Source organism: Rosa chinensis, unplaced genomic scaffold, assembly GCF_002994745.2.
Source record: "Rosa chinensis cultivar Old Blush unplaced genomic scaffold, RchiOBHm-V2 RchiOBHmChr0c16, whole genome shotgun sequence".
Classification (NCBI taxonomy): domain Eukaryota; kingdom Viridiplantae; phylum Streptophyta; class Magnoliopsida; order Rosales; family Rosaceae; genus Rosa; species Rosa chinensis.
Window position 1 is genome coordinate 92979 of NW_020126829.1, and position 24289 is coordinate 117267.

At 41.2% G+C, this 24289-nt stretch overlaps 2 protein-coding genes across 2 annotated transcripts; both read left to right on the forward strand.

Annotated features, from left to right (window-relative positions):
* Positions 1-4097: 4097 nt before the first annotated feature.
* LOC112181251 (protein JASON-like) lies at positions 4098-4540 on the forward strand. Its single transcript, XM_024319676.2, has 2 exons — positions 4098-4325; positions 4411-4540. The coding sequence occupies exons 1-2, from the start codon at positions 4212-4214 to the stop codon at positions 4519-4521; spliced, it is 225 nt and encodes a 74-aa protein (XP_024175444.1). The 5' UTR covers positions 4098-4211; the 3' UTR covers positions 4522-4540.
* A 9480-nt stretch (positions 4541-14020) lies between these two features.
* Positions 14021-14846, forward strand: LOC112181259. Its single transcript, XM_040512297.1, has 3 exons — positions 14021-14344; positions 14461-14674; positions 14753-14846. The coding sequence occupies exons 1-2, from the start codon at positions 14036-14038 to the stop codon at positions 14671-14673; spliced, it is 522 nt and encodes a 173-aa protein (XP_040368231.1). The 5' UTR covers positions 14021-14035; the 3' UTR covers position 14674; positions 14753-14846.
* The last annotated feature ends 9443 nt before the right edge of the window (positions 14847-24289 follow it).

The window sequence follows — 24289 nt, forward strand, 5'->3', positions numbered from 1 at the left end:
TCAAAGTCGGATCTACGCATCGAACTGACTTTCCAATCATTTTTTTTTTTTTGGTTTAACCCTCGTAAGAACGAGGTTATTTATTGAAGAAGATAAAAAAAAGGGGTACAAACACCAAAACCTCTCATACAAAAAGTGAAACCCAAACTATCGAAAACGAAAATTAGGAAGTCCAAACCTATCTCTATTATAAAGTGAATGAACAAAATCCGGGAGCGTGTCCCACCAAGTCATACCAGAAGATGATGTGCCAAAACCTACAAGGACATCGGCTACTTGATTTCCTTCCCGATAAATATGTGAGCTTTACCATCATTAAAATTGCAAAAAAGGGAGCTTTATAATATCCAGAACAACATGACGTAACAAAGATAGCCACTAAACTAACTATATATGGGCCAAAGAATCGTCGAGTCCAAATGCCGACGTACCAACTGAATCACCCTCGAGAAGGAAATACATGAGCTGTAGCCATCTCCACCCATTGATTAGTGAATGCACGTCATTGGGTGACCCTTATGAGTCCCAGTTAAAAATCGTCATCACAATAAGCAATTGTGATATGACGTGATGAGAAAAACACAGTGACCACGTGGGTCGAACTTGTTCTCAGTGGAAAACTAAAAAAAAACAAAAAGACAAAAGTAAAAGACATGCCCAAACAAGCAAAATTATTTTTAGGCATGTCTTGGGTAGGGTAGCCAGACGGTTATCAGGTCTGCTAATAAGTGTTAACCGTAGCATGCAACGAGTATTGTAACAATCTGGCTTGGATAATACAACTCAAGTGTAATTTTCTGTTGCACAATTTCGATGAAGATGGTAAAAATTATTAGGTTCTGCTTATGAATTGAAATTGCTATGACCGTACGTAGTGATATCCCTAGTACAGTATATATCTATACGATCTTACTAGAAAGAAAGTTACTTGCGATTCTCATGTCCAAACCTATGAGCATGTTGCAATCAACGAATCCACGGATCTTTTATTTGATAGTCAAGAGTGTCAGACTGTCAGGAAGAGGAGGGGAAAACCTTGAAAGAATCAAGCCAATCCAAGACTTCGTCCGAAGATGGTTCCATCACTTCTAGCTCAGGGTCATACCCTCCTAATCATGGGTACTAGAATTGCAGGGACAATGACGATGAAGATGAACCATTAGACTATGATGAGGACAGCGATCTCGATGATGATGATGATCTTGAGGATGACACTGATGATGATGGTGAACTAGAGTATGAAGATGAAATTGTAGACTCGAAGAGAGGGACGCAAGTAATGAATGAGGATGCTGATGGTGCAATGCTGAAAAAGCCAACTGGGTTAAACTACAGTGCTCGTCATGATAGGAGTGGTTATGTTCATGCTGTGCTCAGTGGCGGATTCAGGATCCGAGACTTGTGTAGGCTAATTAGAAGTACACTAATTTTTTTTATTTTGGTGGATCCAGGATTCACCATTAGAATCACACACACACACACACACACAACACAACTACAACTAATTATACATTACTATTAGTTACTAACTTGCAGCAGACTTTAATGTCTAATGGATTTAATATGTGCCTCCTTAACATATATATAATTCTAATGGGTTTGTGAAAGGAACACTCATTGTTTAAATAAGACAGACTAAAGAATATAAAGTTAGTAACAGTAACTAGATGGAAAGGGCATCAACACTCAACAACAGTCTCGATATTGTGCATATACCCAGACACTATCACCAAAACTCTAAAATAAAGATTCTCCAATCTGCAACACAAAATGCATATCTTTAAATAAAAAATAATCACAATAGATAAAAAAAAAACATATCGTTTGCTCTAAGACTTTTTTCTCTCAAAACCCTAGGAGGCGCGAGTAAGCTTCCGGCAAGAGTATATGCCCGGTCCGACGGCACGCCCTTGCGTAAGTCCAGTCGAAGAGTAGGAGTGTGGTGGCTTCCCTGTCAGGCTTGCAGGGAGGCCTTGTCAAGGATTGGCGGCGGAGTTTAGGTGGAAAGCAGGTGGCGCTGATGTTGCTCCACCCTAGATCAAAGCGTGGACAGTGGTCACTTGGTAGGAACGAGTGGGTGGCGGCGAGATATGGTGCAGATGGACTTGGATCGGATCGGTTTGCTTCGATCTAGTTTGGTTTGTTTGGAGTAATCCAGTCGAGTGGGGTGGTTTGGAGGAGCAGTGATGCTTGTTGGTGTGATGGGGAGGATGGAGGGATGGAGGCCCAGCCTGCGTGCGGCGGGTATTCCTCCGATGATCTGCCGGTAGAGGTGGTTTGTGCAAGATGGTGGCGGGCTGATACGTACAGTCTGCATCGTAGGCTTGGCCCTGATCTTGGGCTTAGGCTTTGGTCCAGAAATGTCTTTATTTTATTTATTTTAAGTTTTATTGCTTTTTATTTTTAATAAGATATGACTTTATGCCAGCAATAAATCCCTGTCAGTTTATGGTAGGGCGCAGTGGGCTTGGTCCAGGTATGCACTCTCAGTGTGCCTTGTCTTGCCTAGTGAGGCGGCGAGTCGTTTATTTGATCAAATGGACGCAACCTCCTAGTGGCAGGATGAAATGAAGTGTCACCGGATTTGTTTCCGTGCGGCAACATAGTAGGAAAATTGTGCTATTTGTAATAATGTTTCTTCGTGATAGAGTAATCTTTTCGTTATGTCACTGCTTTGTCAAAGCAAATAGAGTAGTCGGTTGTGCACTATTTGCTAGTTGGTGCTTGTTAGAATACATAGATTTAGTAGAGACTCGTGGTATTATTTCAGGTTGTTCTCCTGACACTTATTGTAATATGGGGTTTAGGCTTTTTGTCAAAGCAAATAGAGTAGTTGGTTGTGCACTCTTTACTAGTTGGTGCTTGTTAGAATACATAAATTTAGTGGGGACTCGTGGTATTATTTCAGGTTGTTCTCCTGACACTTATTGTAATATGGGGTTCATGCTTTATGTCCCCCCCCTATGTATTCTGCAATTTCATTAATCAAAGCTTGAGGGTAGCCGCACCAGTCCCTTTTCAAAAAAAAAAAAAAATAATAATAAAAAAACATAATCAGAACATAATTGATCAAAGGAGAGAGTGAGAGACCCAAAACCGATAGCTGCAAGCAAAACCAATAGTAAGCAGTACACAGACAAACCCAAAACCGATAGCCCCTAAACAAACCCAACAATCCCAATCCTCAACTTATACACAAAACTCAAAAGCCTAACTCACAATTACATGGAGGGTCAAAACTCCTCCAGAAACCCAGGCAATACTCCAGTCTTTCGAATTAACTCTGCAAGAAGCCAAGAATTTCTGAAAATCTGCAATGTCAGTTGAAATGGGAAGCTCAAGTGAAATGGAATCAACCAGAGGGCAACTAATGTAATATGCCTAATACCCAGAATCAAAACATAACTGGTCAAGTGACTCAAGTCGGCAATAATCAACTCAATACCTAGAATGGCAGAATCACAACAGCAAGTCAGCACTTCACGGCGATTTTCGAAGGCAGTTTATGGGAGTATTCAATAGTTCAACTCACTTTAACTAATCAAGCAGTGCCAGCCATTGACCTAGACTACTTGAGAGTTGAGAGTTGAGATTTGAGAAGTGAGCTACTGTGGTTGGCTGCTTGGGGGAGTATGTGACTTTTACATATATTTTTTTCTTCTTCTTTAGGTATGGGCTGAAGGTAGATATATATACTTAGTGGTTTTTGGCCTAAAATATTGTCTAGGCTTGAGCCCATATAGCCTACCACTTAGTTCCGCCCCTGGCTGTGCTTAACCCAGTTGAAAATCTCACAATGGAAAACTATCAAAGCCAAAAAGACAACAGTAATGAAGCCTCAGAAGGAGAATTTCACCCTGGATGATGAACGCCAGATTTCATTTAGTTCAGAGCCAAATATTAAGGAAGTATCATCGAGTTTCAAGTCACGTAAGAGGCAATCTGGTTAGGCCAGGAATTATAACCAAGATATGGCAATTGATGCTAGCCTGTCAAATTGGTTGGGTTCATCAGAAGCTACACTTGTTAACAAGACTAGCACAATATCTCTGGACACATCTATGCCTGAGAAAAGCATGTCCTATGGATTACCACACTCAGTAACAAGCCACGAAGATAGACCAATTTTAGGTGCATTAATAGTTGAAGAGCTGAGACAGTTTTCAGCTTCATCTTCACCGCGGAAGTCACCCAGTAGAAGCCCCGATGAGATGGCCATAATTGGGACTGTTGGGAGCTACTGGAATGATCACACTGGTCCTGCCAAGGGTTCTAGCGCCTCCTCTTACAAAGGAATACCAAACACGACCAGCAAGTACAGAGAGGTACGCGTGATTTAAGATTTGTGAGACACTCACTCTTCCAAATTAGATCTTGGTGGGTTCTGATGAAAGCTTTATGGGTTTACAGGATAGAAGAGTCAACTGGCACTCTACCCCATTTGAGACACGGCTGGAAAGAGCTTTGAATAGAGGTGCTGCAGATGCTTACTCTTCTTCTCGTACGCCTCATGGTTTGTGAGATTGTTTTGTGATTGTTGTTCACTGCAGCAAAATTAGTCTTTTATGGCGCACATTTGACGTGCGTGGTAAAAGACTGTCATTTACAACGCACATCTCATGTGTGCCGTCAGAATGTCTTTAATCGGGTCATTCACGGCATGCATCTTATGAGTATAGTAAATGAGTTATTTAAATAGTCTTTTACGACTTACTTTTCAAGCATGTCGTAAATGAGTTTTTTAACTAGTCTTTTAAGACATACTTTTCTAGCATGTCGTAAATGAATTAAATTTTTTTTTTGTTGAAGGAATATCGATTTAGTGTGCCTTATCAAACTAGGAGTAGCAATAGGAGAGAAGGTTCTAGATTTCCCAATCCTACACGGATTGGTATTCCTTGTAACATTAGAACTAGCACTTTGTAATCCCTATATATAGGGCTCCTGTTCTCAATAATAATATATACATCTCTCATCAATCCCTCTCAAATACATTATACTTAAACACGTTATCAGCACGACTCTAAGCCGCAAAGCAAAAACCAAAAACAAAACCCGAATTCCTCTTCATCAAAACTGCCGCAGCACCTAGCCAATTGCTAGCCCGCCTGCCCTGCGCACACCTGCGCCCGCTGCTGCCCCGCGCGCACCCCTGCGCCCGCTGCTGCCCCGCGCGCGCCCGTGCGCCTACTGCTGCCCCGCGCACACCTGCGCACCCTGCTTCCCTGCGCACACCTGCGCACGCTGCTGCCCCGCCTACGCACCCGTGCACCTGCAGCCCTACACCACTGCTGCTGCTCCTGCAGTTTGCCTCCGCTGCTCCTGCACCACTACTACCACCGCAGCCCCTGCTGCCCCGCATTCGCTGCACGCCTCTACTAGGATTGCTTCGCTCCATCACGCCTGCATCGACACGCGCGTGATCCAAATACAAGTAAGTATTCAAAAGAGTAAGTTTTGAAGTTCCTATAATTCAGAATTTATATTTCTTATTCTTTTCTCGGGGACTTGAAAACCTCCCTTCTTCTACATCCCACCTTTCTTATAACGTGGGTTCGATCATTGAAAAGCGGAATCGTGGGGATTCACGCAATTAACGAACTAAGAGCGTTCGTAAGACTTCGGACTAAGAGCGTCCGCAAGCATCTATTTATGACCTTATAAACATCATTATTTCGGTCTAATCCAATTTTCTTGGAAATCGATTTCTTGGTAGCATAGCTCGGAAATCTTAATATTTAGTTGTCGTGGAAGTTTTTAACTCCGAAACTAATATATTTCTTCTTCTTATTTCAGGATGTCGAAACTTGACTTTCCTGCACTTACCTCAACTGGCTCGGAATATCATAGTTGGGCCACGGATGTTGAGCACCATCTCACTTCAAAAGGGATCCTACCCTTAATTCAAGCTCCTAATCCTACTCTCATATTTGAGCGTACGGCTACGAATAATGCCACCGCCCTCATCTTAATGAGGCGCCACATGGATAAATCACTCCGATTGGAGTACATGGCAATCAAGGATGCTAGAGAATTATGGGTTGCGCTAGAAGAGCGATTTGGTAATATCAAGGATACCCTCCTCCCTGACTTGAAAGTTCAATGGGGCAATCTACGATTCGCCGACTTCAAGTCTGTAGCTGAATATAATTCAGAAGTTCTACGCCTCAAAACCATGTTGGGGTTCTGTGGACAACCCGTCACAGAGCAAGAACTAATTGAGAAAACTCTCTCCACCTTCCCCGTCTCAGCAATTTTACTCTCAAAGCAATATCGAACGGAATTTGATACTAGACGGATCACGAGATTTCATCAGCTCATTACTGTGATGTCTGTAGCTGAAAAACATGATAACATCCTCGTGAGAAATTATAATTCAAGGCCTATCGGAACTAAGAGCGTTCAGGAGGCGAATTATAATCATGCACCCAAAGGAGGGCGCAAGGAGCGGAACCCTAACAATAAGGGACATAACGGACGTTTTGGTCCATATAACCGCCCTACAAAGGAAGGAAACCGCCACAATGGAGCAGGAACACGTGGCAACAAAAGCCAACGTGGGAGAGGGGGACACAAGGCCGCCGGCCATAGGGGTGGCGCCAATGTCCAACACGGACGCCAATCTCGTCCTCATGCACAAGATGCATCTCAATTCAAGGGAGGAAATCGTAATGATGCATGCCATAGATGTGGATCTATTGAACATTGGTTCAAGCAATGCAATGCAAGCAAACAATTGGCTGCACATTACAAGGCATATAGAGAATTTCGAGAACATGAGACCTATCTTGCCGAAGATGTAGAAGAAGAAGGTGATGATGCACACGCCAATCTCACCATAGCGGACTTCAAATCTGACAAAGAATTGCACAAGGATGCTGCAGATTTTGATTAGTATAGTCCTTTACTTTTCCAAGAATCATGTAATGGCAATTATGCCTTAAATCAATAAAATGACTTATTGTATTAACTTTTTCCCTCTAGGCGTACTCAAGAGTACTTGTGATGTCTAGGCAAGGTTTGATCCGAGAGAACGGTTTTAAAAGTGAGCAACGCTCCACCAAAATCTTGCCTTACCTTACCTGGTCACAACCAAATTGAAATTACCGAACGGATTAAGTGGCTACGATTTGTCTACTATTTGATTTTATATTGGATTAGATTTTAGTCAAGAAACTTTGATGTAATCATTGGCTATCATTAATAAAGTGTCGACGTATTTTATTCAAATGTCTTGGACATAATATTCTAAATTCGAACTTTATTTTTTTCCAGTATGTTTCCCGGAGAGCTCGAATGCCTCGTGGACAGTGCCACTACACATACCATCCTTCGAAATAGACAGCTATTCCTATGGATGGCGCCTACTCGATCTTCTGTGACTACGATGGCTGGACCATCTCAACTGATTCATGGTCGAGGACCAGCTCAATTTATGTTGCCTAATGGCACTACTTTGAATGTCACCGAAGCTCTTTATGCTCCTAGGGCAGGAAGAACCCTATTGAGCTTCAAAGATATAAGAGCCAATGGTTTTCATGTGGAAACACATTGTGAGAATGGACAAGAGTTCCTTTGCATCACCTCTAATGACTACGGACATAAACGAGTATTAGAGAAACTTATGTGTCGCTCTAGTGGGTTGTATGCAACCACTATTCGAGTCATTGAATCCAACCATGTCATGAGAGATGATTTATGGGATTCCGACACGTATAGGCTTTGGCACGACCGTTTGGGACACCCAGGTCGTGACATGATGATCCGTATATTAAAGACTTCACACGGACATCCCTTTTTCAGAACGAAAGGAAGTAAAACTCGAAATTTGGATCAAGGAAGAGCACCTGCGCCTCACGGCGCCTTTCCCCCTCAAGTCCGGCCATCCCCGGTCGGCGCCGCCGTCCCCCTGCGGCCCAAGGGTGGCTTTGACGCCACCCCTGCTCCCTTGACTCCCATTTTTACTTCTACGGTCCATTGTGACTTCATGGCTCAACCAAAATCCTCATTGGTTGTTTCCAAAGCCCATCATTCGTTCTGCAAAGCCTGCTCTTTAGCAAAGTTAGGATCGAGACCATCCTATGCAAAGGACACCAAAGAAAATATACCATTCTTGCAAAGAATCCAAGGTGATATTTGTGGACCTATTCAACCACCATGCGGACCATTTAGATATTTTATGGTGTTGGTTGATGCATCGACACGCTGGTCACATGTCATGCTATTGTCCACAAGGAACGCTGCATTTGCTAAACTCCTAGCACAAATAATTAAGTTACGGGCTCACCATCCTGATCATCCCATTAAGTCTATAAGATTAGACAATGCTGGGGAGTTTACATCAAAGACTTTTGATGATTATTGCATGTCCATTGGGATTGATGTTGAACATCCTGTTCCTCATGTTCATACCCAAAATGGTCTCGCAGAAGCCACCATTAAACGACTACAAATGGTTGCTCGAGCATTGGTGATGCGCACCAATCTCCCTATTTCTGCTTGGGGCTATGCAATATTGCATGCAGCTGTGCTTATTCGTCTGAGGCCCACTGCCACTCAACCCTCCTCTGCGTCCCAGATGGTTACTCAGTATGAGCCTGATGTCTCACACTTACGCATATTTGGGTGTGCAGTCTATGTGCCTATTGCGCCGCCACAGCGCACCAAAATGGGTCCTCAAAGACGATTAGGCCTTTATGTTGGATATGATTCTCCAACGATTATCCGCTACATAGAACCCTTGACAGGCGATCTCTTTACCGCTAGATTTGCGGATTGTCACTTCGATGAGACAGTCTTCCGGTCGTTAGGGGGAGATAGGAACATAAATGTTCAACAGGAACGACAGGAATTGTCGTGGTCTGTCCCCACTATGTCTCATCTTGATCCCCGAACCGCACAGTCAGAAATTGAAGTGCGGAGAATTCTCGATCTTCAGAACGTAGCAGATTCGATGCCTGATGCGTTTTCTGATATCGCTAAAGTGACAAGATCACACATACCTGCTGCAAACGTGCCTGCAAGGATTGATGTCCCTAAAAGTAGAGGACATGACGCCAACTCAAGAATGCATGAGCATGGCGCCAACGTCCCATCTCTCAATGATGGTGACGTTATGGCTAGGCCCACGGCTCCCGCCAAGAAACGCGGGAGGCCCATAGGTTCGATGGATTCTCGCCCAAGAAAGAAAGCGAGTTCGGCACAAAATAATCCATTAATCATCGATGTAAATAATCCATCTCATGAGAATATTCCGGATTATGGTTATGTCCAAGAGACATCATTGGGGGACGCTCCAATGTCAGAACCAACTCCAGAGAATAGAGAGATCTCCATAAATTACACTAGTGTACATGAGATGATGGATAGAAATTCTATGGCGATTGATGATGCATTTGCATATCATATTGCAAAAGGAATTATAGAATATGATGATATCGAACCTCGCTCTGTTGAAGAATGTCAACGAAGAGCGGATTGGCCTAAATGGAAAGATGCGATCCAGGTTGAATTGGATTCACTAACAAAGAGACAGGTATTTGGGCCTGTAACGCAGACACCCCCAAATGTAAAGCCTGTTGGCCATAAATGGGTCTTTGTTAGAAAGCGTAATGAGAAAAATGAGGTTGTTAGATACAAAGCCCGCCTTGTGGCGCAAGGTTTCTCACAACGCCCTGGAATTGACTACGAGGAGACATATTCTCCCGTAATGGACGTTATAACGTTCCGCTACCTTGTCAGTTTGGTAGTTTCCGAAAAACTTGACATGCAGCTTATGGATGTGGTTACAGCATATCTCTATGGGGATCTAGATTCAGAGATATATATGAAGGTTCCAAATGGACTTCAATTACCCAAATCAAGTGGCTCTAAACCACGGAGCGCGTTTTCAATAAGATTAAAACGCTCACTATATGGATTAAAACAATCCGGACGGATGTGGTATAACCGTCTAAGTGACTACTTGATTGGGAAGGGATATATTAACAATGAAATATGCCCATGCGTGTTCATTAAAAGAACAAGTTCCGGATTTGCAATCGTAGCAGTTTATGTCGATGACATGAACCTAATTGGAACTCTAGATGAGTTGAAGGAAACTGCTAAATACTTGAAATCCGAATTTGAGATGAAAGATCTTGGGAAAACACGGTTTTGTCTCGGTTTAGAACTTGAGCACCGTAGTGATGGAATCTTGATCCATTAGTCTGCATATACTCAGAAAATCCTAAGGCGCTTTAATGAAGATAAAGCAAAGCATACGAGTACTCCCATGATCGGCCGTAGTCTTGAGCCCGGAAAAGATCCGTTTCGTCCAAGGGATGAGGACGAAGAACCATTAGAGGCCGAGGTGCCCTATTTGAGTGCAATAGGCGCATTATTGTACTTAGCTCAATGCACAAGACCGGATATCTCATTCGCAGTGAACTTGTTAGCTCGACATAGCTCTGCGCCAACACGCCGCCATTGGATTGGTATAAAGACAATCTTTCGATACCTAAGAGGTACGATTGATATGGGCCTATTCTATCCCTACAGAGAGAAAAGGAATGACGGAAAATTGGGATTGGACCCCAAAAGGCAAAACGCCCCCGTCCATGGAATGGCCGCCGGCCATATTGCCGCGCCGCCACCGCTCATGGTGGCCGGCGTTCTCCTATCTCCCTCCATCAAAACGACAATGATGTCTTGATGGGTTTTGCTGATGCAGGGTACCTCTCTGACCCTCACAAAGGCCGCTCCCAAACTGGTTATGTCTTTACCATGGGAAGCACTGCGATATCTTGGAGGTCTACAAAACAGACCCTTGTTGCTACTTCCTCAAATCATGCAGAGATTATTGCTCTACATGAAGCTGTACGTGAATGTGTATGGCTAAGGTCTGTAATTCAACACATTCAAGGAAGTTGTGGTTTGAAGTCTACCACAAATGAACCTACATGCATTTATGAGGATAATGCAGCTTGTATTGAACAAATGAAGTTAGGTTTCATCAAGGGCGACAACACCAAGCATATATCGCCTAAGTTCTTTTATAATCAGCAACAACAATCACTTCTAAAGATTGAAGTGAATCAAATCCGATCAGAGGATAATGTAGCGGACTTATTCACTAAGTCGTTACCTAAATCCACCTTCGAGAAACATGTGAAGAGCATCGGATTGAGAAAGTTATCCGAACTCCCACGATTATAGCAATCAGGGGGAGATATCGACATCAGGGGGAGTTATGATGTCTACATGTTCGATCTCGAAGAGTGAAGGACGTGTTGTGCTCTTTTTGTCCTTCGACCAGGGTTATTTTTATCCCACAGGGTTTTTGTTACCTGACAAGGTTTTTAACGAGGCAACGGATGAAGCGTCACCACCAAGTTTGAAGCGGCACAAGGGGGAGTGTTGAAGGAATATCGATTTAGTGTGCCTTATCAAACTAGGAGTAGCAATAGGAGAGAAGGTTCTAGATTTCCCAATCCTACACGGATTGGTATTCCTTGTAACATTAGAACTAGCACTTTGTAATCCCTATATATAGGGCTCATATTCTCAATAATAATATATACATCTCTCATCAATCCCTCTCAAATACATTATACTTAAACATTTTTCAATTTTTTTCATAGAAGTATATTACATTTTCTTATTAAAAAAATAAACAAAAACCAAAAAGGGGTCTGATTTCAACCACTCTTTCTTTACGTTACGTTATTATTTCAATCTGAATCTTTCCTTACCAACCTTTGCTTTCTTCTTCAAATTTGAGCTGCCTCTCTCTCAAGGTTTGAGAGCTCTCTCTCTCTCTCTCTCTCTCTCAAGAAAGAAGGCACGAACCAGAAGAAGCAGAAAGGAAGAAGCAGAAGCACCTCTCTCTCTCTCTCGAAACAGAAGAAGAAGGCGCGAACCAGTCTCTCTCTCTCTCTCTCTCTCTGTTTTTCTCTCTCGGTAATTTCATCGAACACCTTCTCTGCATCTTCGATTTCCTGCTTTAAATTCTCAGTAGCTCTTCTCTCTTGCATTTTGTTGATTCACCTTTTCGTTTCAGCTCCTTTTGAATTTCTTGTTGATTCTGCGGTTCGATTAGTGTTTGATTGTGTGGAATGGTTGTAGAACTAAGTGAGGGCCAAGTTATCGCTTCGAGTTTTGGTTTTCGCTTTCTGTTATGTAGTTTTGGTTTTCGGTTCGATTAGTGTTTGATTGTGTGGAAATTTAAATTGAAAATTCATTTTCAAGTTGAAGTTGTTTTTGAGTGTGATGAAATTCATGTATTAGGAGTAGTTAGTTCATCAATGGGGAGTAGTTAGTTCAAGTTGAAGTTGTTTTTGAGAGTTTCAGCATTTCTGGGTTCATAAGGAAACAACTCCCGTTGGGATTAACCTATAATTTCACAGCAGTAATTTGAATATTTCAATTTAGCTCTTGAACATTGCATTATATTGACAGCATGTTATATGTTTGATATAGATTATTTTTTATTTCGAATTGCAGAACATTGCAGGCATACATTTGGATCCTTGATATTCCAAAATACTTCAATCTTTCTTTCTAAAAGGTAATCAATTTTGTTCAGGACTCTAGTAGTTTGTTTTTCTGATACACTTAATCTCGATAAAGAGGTGGTTCTGAGAACTTCGTGGAGTAAGCTGAATAAGGCGCGTTTCCTAATTTATATCGTTATTGTTAATGGTGGATCACTAATTGAGTAACTAAATTTGTTTACAACATTTGAGTCACCAAATGTACGTATACAACAGTTCATGGCTTACTCTTAAACCTCATTTTAATATTTGCATCTGTAAATCATTTGGTTAGCAAAATTGTGGAACAGCTCTGGTGACTCTAGCATTGTTGATATTTTTTATTTGTAGTTTTGGAGAAAACTAATATATATAAACTGTGATGGGATATTGAGAAGTAGACAAATAACATGCTTAATTTCCTTTTTCAGGTATTCTTTATGTTTAATTTTTGTATGATCTTTTTGGAAGTAGGTGAGGACTAATGCTCGAATTGTGGAAGGGGATCCAGGTAAAGTAATTTGCAAGGTATAATCTTTTCTCTGTGACTCACATCTTTGTTATTTTTGTCTGTCAATCTGTTTCTCATCCATATAATTTTTCCTGGAAAAGGTACTATTTCCCTTCTTATAATTGGAACCCTGAACTTCACTGGATTCAGAAAATATAAACTAAAACATATCTATCTTGAATTGGCAGAAGCTGGAGAACAGTCATTGATCTAGCTAGTGGAACTCACGATATGTTTATAACTGTTGTTCAGTATTTAACTATTCTCTGTCTTGTCTTTGTGTAGCATTTTGGTTCTGGAGCTTTGAAAGTTCCAGAATTGGAAAATTTATATATCAAGATTAACAATTATACATTCTATTGATCACAAACATGCAACAGATAAACTACTTACTCGATCTTTCTCTTCGTTCAAGAATATTTCTAGTGGAACACCTTTCACAATTGTTGGATATATTTCTTCTAAGCAGTGTTTTTGAAAAACAGATCGAATTATATATACAAGCTAAGGACAATACATTATATACACAAGCTAAGGACATTAGTCATATACTTCTCTTAATATCCCAGACTCAGAATTACATTCACATTTCAGTTAGAATACTGTTAAGTGTGTGGCGTTTCATAAATTTGCTTATTCTTTCCTAATGCCTTAATTTTAGATCATTTATAAAGTATAATTTTTTTTTATTTGTGGTTGAATTGCCTTAATTTCAGATCATTTATATATGAGTCTAGTTATACTTAATTTCCCACTGCTCTTTCTTTAACTATTGATAGTCTGATGCATTGGATTATTATGTGAAATTTTACTTTCCCGCTGCTCTGTAATTTCTTTAACTAAGGGGTCTGGTTTTTTTATATATTTATGTTCTGATTATTCTCAGTTAGTTTTGTGTATGTCCAGACTTCAAAAAAAAGTGTCAAGAAAGGAAAAAAACAAAAAAAGAGTATAGAAGCAACCGTTATTGCTATTAACAGGGAAGAAAGGAAGCCAGGAATAAGAATTTCGGATGGAGTTTCTAATAATTCACATAGGGAATCACATACTCCCTACACTTAATAGTCCAATTAGGTGTGAAAATGAGACAACCTCAGATTATTCGAAGAGACCTCCAAGGGGAAAAGCAAAGGGGGATAAAGATTTTAAGAACAAAGGTCGGGTTGAAGTTCAGTTCAATGTCAGAGGTCAACCTGATGGAGAATATGCAGCAGGGTTCTCCTCCTTCCTTGGAGTCACAGCAAGAGAGTTCGTACCATTGACAACTGAGTGGAAAAACCTCACTGATCTGTACAAAAGACAAATTTGGGAACATATCACGGTAAAATATTTTCTTATAATTTGGACTTGTTTATCTTAATTGATCTTTCTCTTCACTAGTCCTATTAGTAATGGAGCATTGGGAACTCTAATATATTGTTCAATTGTATTTTGTAGCGAAAATATATTGTTCCAGAAATTTGCAAAAGGAATGTGTTCTGTAAAATGATGAAGCTGTGGCGAGATTACAGATCATTGACAATGAAAGAAGTGATGCAGCAAGCTGAATCGGTAGGCTTACCACGTGCTGCTACCCTCCTCAAACCTGATAATATAGATTCAATGGAAGTGGCTGGATTTTGTAAAATCCAGAACGACAGAAGCATTTAGGGTAAGTTAATTTTCTGCAAAACATGTTATATTTGCTTTTATGTGAAAACATTAATATTATCACCTTGGTTTTTGATAGGAAAAGTGTGAAAGATTCAGGTTGATGCGACAAGGCAGAACCTTATTGCATAGAACAAGTAGAAAAAGTTTTGCATGTCTTGAAGAAGAGCTGGTACCAAACAATTTTATCATTACACTTGATGTCTTAATATTACAAGAAAGCTGATATATGTACTTGTCTTTCTATAGAAGCAACAAAGTGAGACACCGGATGCAATATCAAGGTCCGCTATTTGGCTTCGTGCCTATGAAGTGAAGAAAAAAGCAAGTGAGGAAGTTGAGGATCCGGAAATACAGAAATAGTGGTAACAACTAAATCTTGTATAATTTCTTGTTCATGTCATTCATCTTATAATGCAGGTTTCAGATTTCTATGCTTTACTTTCATACTAAACTTTAGTTAGAATTGAACATTATTTTCAGTTCAGTCAACTCATACTTGCAATAACTTTCATCAATAGCATTGATGGATTCAATTATGTATTTTCCAGAAACTAGTACGAAAGTACAAGGAAGAAGAAGAAGTAACACTACCATGTTCGATAAAAGCTGATGCTGTTGCAAAGGCACTTGGTCCGCGAGGACGAGTTAGAGGGCTTGGGTTTGTTGCACTCCCTTCAAAAGTGGATGGTCAGACACACGTTGCTAATAAGGTCACTATGCTAGAGAACGCTCTTGCTGCTCAAACACAACAGGTGGACCGATTGACAGAGTTAGTGCAAGGTCTCGCTGCAGATTTGATATCTTGGGCAGGAATCGTAATGGTTGTCACTGCTTGTCTTTGTAGGCTATATGATGTACAACTTCTTTATGGGACATGGTTGGCATGTGGCATCGTATCAAGCTATCATCAGCCCCTTCAAGTACTCATGTAATCAATCGGAAGACAATTCTAATCTAGCTAGCATGTTCTATATTTGAAAACCAGTTTAACTATACCAGAGTACCAAACGTTGCCTGTTCATCGTGTCCGTTTTTGTTTTGTTTTTTTTTTTTTTTTGTGAACTAGACCTTGCTATGAGTTGTTTGTGAGATAGTTGCTTGGGGTTGTAATATTTATATGAAATATACTCCGCTTGTACCTACACTTCCTGGATCGGTATTAGTCCTGAAAACAGTGTCATTTACTGCATGATCTGCACAGAAAAGTCTATAAGACTATTGATGGGAGAAGAAACAAATTATTCATTGTGAACTAGACCTTGCTATGAGTTGTTTGTGAGATAGTTGCTTGGGTATTGTAATATTTATATGAAATATACTCTGCTTGTACCTACACTTCCTGGATCAGTATTAGTCCTGAAAACAATGTCATTTACTACATGATCTGCCCAAAAAAGTCCGTAAGTGTTTGAGGACAAGCATAAATTAACAGAGAGAGAGGAGAGAGTAATGACTGATTCATATATATTTATTCATCTCACAATGGAGGGTTTATATAGAAATACAAACCTAGTGTGAATGCTCTAAGAGAAACTCAAAATGATAACAATCTCTCTTGGTTGATTGAGGGCTGCAGCTCCACATGGTGGCTGCAATGATCACAGCTTGCCATGCTTGTTGCCCTTTGGCATAAAGCTTGTCACACAAGTCTCTATACCTACATTATACACTCAAGTACCTATTGTATACATGATATAGACATTTATACTATGACTCATGTTGTACATGTGAATCATATATACTACAACACTCCCCCTTGGATATTTCATGTCAATAGTATTGTCTAGGTCGTGCGCCTCGAAATTGCCTCGTTAAAAACCTTGCCAAGTAATAAAACCCTGTGGGACAAAACAACCTTGGTCGAAGGAGAAAAAGAGCACAACACGCATGAGTGTGGAGTAGTAATATCACAGCTGTGGAGATAAGTGGAGTCTTCTTATCAGCCTCATAAGTAGATAATATGTCTACGAGAGGGATGCAAATAGAGTTGCTGCAACAAAACCTTGCCCGGAAAACCCAGTGGGAAAAACCCGTGGTCGAAGGGAAAAGATGAGCAAAAGCATATATGTTGAATCAAAACATCTTCAGGATGTAGTATAAGTGGGGCGACCATGCTAAAGATGTGCCTCGTTAAAACCTTGCCAGGTAACAAAACCCAGTGGGACAAAATAACCCTGGACGAAGGACAAAAAGAGTACACGATGGTCAAGTGGGTATGCTTCTGGATACTCCCCCTGATTTCAACATCTCCTTTGTGTCTCCCAAACGTGGTGCTTCTCTCGTTGCTTTATTTAAAAACCTTGCCGAGTAAATAATCTCGGTCGAAAGGGAAAAAGAGCACAACACACTATTCACGTTTCGAGACCATATATGTAGACATCTCCCCCTCTTATTGATTTTTGAGGAGAGTCTGTTATTGCTGATTTTATGTTTGATGTTGTCGCTTTCCATGCAGCCTTGCTTCATTTGTTTCAAAATAAGCAGCATTATCTTAAATGCTTATAGGCTCATCTGTGGTAGACTTCAAACCACAATTGTTCGAACATGCGTAACTATGGATCCAGTCCATATACATTCACGAACTACTTCGTGAAGAGCAATAATCTCTGCAATGTTCGAAGATATAGCGACTAAGGTCTATTCTGTAGACCTTCAAGATATCGCGGTCTTACCCATGGTGAACACTTCACCAGTCTGGGGAGGCCTTTGTATGGGTCAACAGATACCCAATATCAGCAAAACCTTCCAAAAACACTTATGTCATTTTGGGGTAGAGATAGAAAACGCAGGCCAGCGTTTGGCGGCGTTTCTAGTGTGTGATGGGTCTGATTCCATCATCTCTTTGTACGGATAGAATAAGCCCATATCGATCGTACATTTCAAGTACCGAAAGATATCTTTTACACCAATCCAATGGTATCGCGTTGGCGCAGAGCTATACCTTTAGCTAACAAGTTTATGTTTTAAAATGAGATCTCCAGTCTTGTGCATTGAGCTAAGTACAATAATGCGCTTATTCGCACTTCTGCCTCTAGCACATCTTCGTCTGATCATCCTTCAGACGGAGAGGATCCTTTTTAGGATCAAGACTACGAATGATTATGGGGTGCTTGAAGGTTTGACCTTTGTCAAAATGCCTAAGCATTTATCAACACGATGCTCAAGTTCCAAACTGAGGCATAATCGTGTTTCCCCAAAATCCTTTATCTCAAACTCGGATTTCAAGTGTTCAGCGGTTTCCCTTAACTCTTTAAGGGCTTCTAATGAAGATCATGTCCAGCATGACAACCGCGATAGAATCCGAAACTTGTTATGGAAACGCGCGGGCATATCCCTTCCCAATCAAGTAGTCACATTTAGTGAGCGTTTCAACTCTATTGCAAACGCGCTCCGTGGTCTAGAGCCACTTGATTTGGGTAACTAAAGTTTCACTATGAACTTTCATGTATATTCTGTATCTAGATCCCCATAGAGATACGTAGTGACCACATTTATAAGCTGCATGTTCAGTTATTTGGAAACTACCAAACTGACAGGGTAGTGGAGTGCAATGACATCCATTACGAGAGAATATGTCTCTTCGTAGTCAATACCAGGGTGTTTTTGTGAGAAGCCTTGCGCCATAAGGCGAGATTGCCATATCTTTTTCTCAACACACTTTCTAACGAGGACCCATTATTCAATAGGTTTTATGTAAGGAGGTGTTGGCATCACTGGCTCAAAAAACCTTCCTCTTCGTTAGAGAATCTTACTTAACCTGGATCGCATTTTTCCATTTAGGCCAAATTTCTCTACGTTGGTATTCATGCTTCAACGGAGCGTGGTTCGATATCATCGATCTCAACAAACTCATGTGCATCAAAATGCGCAAATACATCATTAATTATGATGGAGTTTCTATTCCACGTCTTATGTACACTAGTGTAATTTTCATAGAGCTCTATATTCTCAGAAATAGGTTTTGACGTTGAGGCGTCCCCCAACGATAACCATAATCCGGAAGATACTCATAAGACGGATGTTTGAGTGTCGATGATCCAAGGATTGTGCCAAAGTATCCTTCGAATCCACAGGCTTCCCACGCATCTTAGCTGGGGCCATGGCCTGTAACACCAGAGTGCCACTTTCTATGGCGTTGGCGCCTTGCCTACCTCTGTGTAGGGTGGTGCTACGTCCTCTTATAGGGACGTCCTTCCTTGCAGGCATTTTTGCAGAAAATGTGTGTGATCTCGTCACTTTTAATAGGGATCGAGATGAGACATAGTGGGGACAGACCACGACAATTCCTGTCGTTCCTGCTGAACATTCGAGTTCTTATCTCCCCTAACGATGGGAAGACTGTCTCATCAAAGTGACATCCGTAAATCAAACGGGAAAGAGATCGCCTTGCAAGGGCATTAAGTGGCGGACGATTGTTGGAGTCTCAAATCCAACTAAGTTGCTCACTTATTTGTAAGGACCTACCATAGGCGCTGTGGCAGCGCAATTGGCACATAAATGGCTCACTCGAATGTGCGTAAGTACAAAATATTTGTACCCAGTCACTAGCTATAACGCAGATATACATTGAGTGGCGGTAGGTCGTAGAGAAATTAGCATAGTTGTATGCGATATTGCATCACCCCAAGCGGATATAAGAAGATTGGTGCGCATCACCAATGTCTGAACTACCATTGTAGTTATGTCCGCGAGACCTTTTGGGCATGTATATGGGAATGTGATGTCTAACATCAGTCCCTTTGCAATAACCATCGAAAATTTTCGATGTAAACTCTCTAGCATAGTCAAATCTATTTGACTGAAGGATGAATCTAGGGGGTGAGCCCATTGTCATATGATTTGTGCTAGGAGTATAGCATACGTAGCTTTTACAGGTGGATAATGGCACAACACGTGATCAGTGTGTTTGCGTGTCAACCAACATCATGAGATATTTAAACGTCCGCAAGTTGGTTGAATAAGTCCACAAATATCACCTTGGATTCTTTGCAAGGATTCTTTGCAAGAATGGTATATTTTATTTAGTGTCCTTTGCATAGGATGGTCTCGATCCTATCTTTTGCTAAAAAGCAAGCTTTGCAAAACGAAGTAACTCTTTGGACCAATCTTTGGTTCGTACTTTTTTCGTTTTTGAGGAATGGATGTCCGTGAAGTCTTTAATATACGGAACATCATATCATGACCTGGATATCCCAAACGGTCTTGCCAAAGCCTATATGTGTCAGAATCCCATAAGTCATCTCTTATGACATGGTTTGATTCAATGACCGAATAGTGGTTGCATGCAACCCACTAGAGCGACACATAAGTTTCTCTAATACTCGTTTATGTCCGTAGTCATTAGAGGCGATGCAAAGGAACTCTTGTCCATTCTTACAATGTGTTTTCATATGAAAACCATTGGCTCTTATATCTTTCAAGTAATAAAGTTCGGAAATTAACACATGTCCATGACATTGAATAATAATGCGACACTTTATTAATATGGAAAATAGTCAATGATTACATCAAAGTTTCCAAAGTTTATTCCAAAATACAATCAAATTTATACAAATTGTAATTGCTCAATCCGTTTGGTAATTCCAATGAAATATGACCAGGGAAGTAGAGAGATGTTGGTGGAGCGAGGCTCGCTTAAATACCATGATCTCAATTACTTTCCTAGACATCATACTTCATTTGGGTACACCACATGAGAAAGTCAATACAATTGTCATTTATTGACTAAGGCACATTTGCCGTTTTATTGGAAAATAGAAAAGGACTATTCTAGTCAAAGTCTGCGGCATCCTCGTGCTCTTTATTTGCAGCCTTGAAGTCCTTAGTGGTGAGAGTGTTATCTTCACCATCTATATTTTCAGCAAGATTGATATTTTCATCTTCAGCATGATTGGTTTCTTGCTCTCTCAATTGCATATACCCCTTGTAGCTTGCAACTAGTTGGGTACTTGCATGGCATTAATTGCTTGAACCAATGCTCAATTGATCCACACCGATGACACCTGTCATTGTGGTTACCTCCCTTTATTTGAGGTGTAGGTTGTCCACGTTGTGGATATTCCCTAGGAGGGTTGCTGTTACTACCACGTCTCATGGTGCGACCTCCACGGCCCATATTGTTACTGTTTCCACCTCTCCCACGTGTGGAATTGCCACCACGTGTGTCCGCTCTAAAGTTGCGGTTTCCTTTTTTATTAGGGCGGTTATATGGACCCATATTGTTAGGGTACCGCTCCATGCGCCCTCTTTTGGGTGCATTATAATTCGCCTCACGAACGCTCTTGGTTCCAATGGGCTTTGAATTATATTTCTTTACAAGGATGTTGTCGTGCTTTTCAGCTACCGACAAAATATTAATAAGCTCATTAAACCTTGTAATTCGTCCAGCATTAACTTCGGTGCGATATTGCTTTGATATCACAATTGCTGAGACGGGGATGGTGGAGAGAGTCTTCTCAATTAGTTCTTCTTCTGTGAGGGGTTTTGCACAGAACCTCAACATGGCTTTGAGGCGAAGAGCTTCAGAGTTGTATTCAGCAACAGACTTGAAGTCAGAGAAGCGTATATTGTTCCACTGAACCTTCAAGTCAGGCAGGAGGGAATCTTGGATATTTCCAAAGCGCTCTTCTAGCGCTACCCATAAATCTCTTGCATCTTTGATCGACATGTACTCTAATCTTAGAGATTTATCCATGTGGCGTCGCATCAAGATTATTGCTTGAGCATGCTTTGTGGGTGTTCGTTGGAACACAAGGCCCTGGTCAGGTGCCTGGATTATGGGCAATATCCCTTTTGCAGTGAGATGGTTCTCAACGTCGGTTACCCAGCCATGGTATTCCGAGCCTGTTGAGTCAAGCATTGGAAAATCGAGTCTAGGTTCATTCGACATCCTGAAAAGTAAGAAGAGAAAATATATTAGTTTCGGAGTTTAAACTTCCACGAAAACTAAAATAATAAGATTTCCGAGCTATGCTACCAAGAAATTTATTTCCAATAATATTTGGATTAGACCAAAACAATGATGTTTGCGGACGCTCTTAGTCCGAACATTATGAACACTCTTAGTTCATAGATTACGAACGCTCTTAGTTCGTTTAGCGTGAATCCCCACGATTCCGCTTTTAATTCATAAATAGATGCTTGCGGACGCTCTTAGTCCGAACATAATGAACACTCTTAGTTCATAGATTACGAACGCTCTTAGTTCGTTTAGCGTGAATTTCTATAATTCCGCCTTTTTACCACAAGTTCCCGAGAAAAAGAAAGAGAGGAAAAAGGAGTAAAAACTCAAAAAACGGGAACTTTTAGTAAATAATACCTTGAAATAGTGTTGTCGGAAATGTCCCAAAAGTTGTCGAAAAATTGTCCGGAAAGTCGCCGGAAAATTGTCGAAAAAGTGTCCGGAAAGTCGCCGGAAAAGTGTCCAGAAAGTCGTCGGAAAAGTGTCCGGAAAGTTGCCGGAAAAGTGTCCGGAAAGTTGCCGGAAAAGTGTTCGGAAAGTCGCCGGAAAAGTGTCCGGAAAGTCGCCGGAAAGTTGCTCGACAGATCTGTCGACAGCTGCTCGGCAGCTGCTGCGCAGCTGCTTGGCAGGTGCTAGGCAGGTGCTAGGCAGGTGTCTCGGCAGCTGCTCGGCAGCTTCTCGGCAGGGGCTCGGCAGCAGCTTGGCAGGCCTTCGGCAGGCCTTCGGCAGCTGCTCGGCAGCTTCTCGGCAGGGGCTCGGCAGAAGCTCGGCAGGCCTTCGGCAGATGCTGCGCAGGTGTCTCGGCAGCTGCTCGGCAGCTTCTCGGCAGGGGCTAGGCAGCAGCTCGGCAGGCCTTCGGCAGATGCTGCGCAGGTGTCTCGGCAGCTTCTGCGCAGCTACTCGGCAGGACTCGGCAGCGGTTCGGCAGCGGTTCAGATCTTCCGGCAGCCGGTTCGGGCGGTTTCCGGCTGGTTCTGGCGGGTCTGAAACCGGTTCTGGGCTTCTTAGATCAAGGGCTTTGATATGAGCTAGGGTTTGGGGGGTTTTTTGTAGGTTTGGAAAAATGACTTTGATTGCTTGATGAACTTCCTCTACTCTTATCAATTTTGATTCTAAAATCTAGAGCAACATCGTGCTGATAACGTGTTTGAGGACAAGCATAAATTAACAGAGAGAGAGGAGAGAGTAATGACTGATTCATATATATTTATTCATCTCACAATGGAGGGTTTATATAGAAATACAAACCTAGTGTGAATGCTCTAAGAGAAACTCAAAATGATAACAATCTCTCTTGGTTGATTGAGGGCTGCAGCTCCACATGGTGGCTGCAATGATCACAGCTTGCCATGCTTGTTGCCCTTTGGCATAAAGCTTGTCACACAAGTCTCTATACCTACATTATACACTCAAGTACCTATTGTATACATGATATAGACATTTATACTATGACTCATGTTGTACATGTGAATCATATATACTACAACAATAAGACAATTGATAAGAGAAGAAACAAATTATTCATTGTAAGTTCCAGTGCCCAACCAAGCCAAAAATGAAATGGCGTTATTATTCATCTTCAGCTCGCCACAATGTAGCCATTACTTTTCTATGAAGATGAAATTGTAGAATCAATAGAGGGATTTCTATACTCAAGTAATTGTCGAGTAAATGGGTTGAACCACAATGCTCACAATAGTAGTGCTTGTGCCCTTGAATCAGATAATGAAATTCTGTCAAAGCCAAAGGGATATCACGAATTTCACACTTGAAACCCCAGATTTTTGTTTGGTTCTGAACCAAGTCTTAAGGAATTTAACATCAAGTTGAGTCAGAAATGAGATAAAACAATGGGGCTGTATGTTAGTTTAGGAAATTTCTTTTAAACAAAAGCAGAAATGAGATAGCTCAATTGTAGTCGCTCCATGTCCAGTTTCTGCTTTTACAAAGCCTTACAGTAAGTTGTAGCAAGACCCCTATTATGTCTGAATCTTAATCAAAAACTACTAAAACAATTTTGAATACCAGAAGGCATGATGGCTTGCAGACTAACTATAAAATAAGGACTCTGTTTTAGATCAAACACTCTGCAATACTATTCACTGGCAACACATTCAGCACATATGACTTACTTCTCCTCATGATTTTCACCTGACAGCTGTGGCACTGAATCCAGCTGTAGTAATATGTAGGTCAAAATTATCTTCCGGTGAACGATCTTGTGAGCCTATACCCTTACACCATTAAATATAGTACAAAATGAAATCCAGTGGCTACAACTCTTCTGCAGTGCTAACAAACTGACTACTGAGATTGTTGTTGAAGTGGTGAGCTTAATATGGCAAGGATTAGAATATTATACAAATTGAGTATAGTAACTAATCAAGTCAGAGCTAGTCCTAGAATTCACCCCTTCATAGTAGTATTGCAACTAGACAATAGAAGAGCCTAGCTAGAGGGTTAGCATGTACATGGCTATCTTGATCATGATCTGTGAACCAAACTGCTGAATATGAACAAGCAGCTAGTACCTAATAGTTGTGCATTCCTACCATTAATTCATAACATATTCAGTTGTTTTCCATTTAGGGGTTTCCACTTCTGCTTGTCCTGGACAGCAAGATTTCGATCAATACAGAGGTTTCTGTTACT

What these genes read in the sequence shown, in the direction of transcription:
- LOC112181251 (XM_024319676.2), top strand. Translation starts at nt 4,212, where the DNA reads ATGGCCATAATTGGGACTGTTGGGAGCTACTGGAATGATCACACTGGT. An exon ending in CGACCAGCAAGTACAGAGAG is followed by an intron (nt 4,326 to 4,410) that starts GTACGCGTGATT and finishes ATGGGTTTACAG; the next exon opens with GATAGAAGAGTCAACTGGCA.
- LOC112181259 (XM_040512297.1), top strand. Translation starts at nt 14,036, where the DNA reads ATGGAGTTTCTAATAATTCACATAGGGAATCACATACTCCCTACACTT. An exon ending in AAATTTGGGAACATATCACG is followed by an intron (nt 14,345 to 14,460) that starts GTAAAATATTTT and finishes TGTATTTTGTAG; the next exon opens with CGAAAATATATTGTTCCAGA.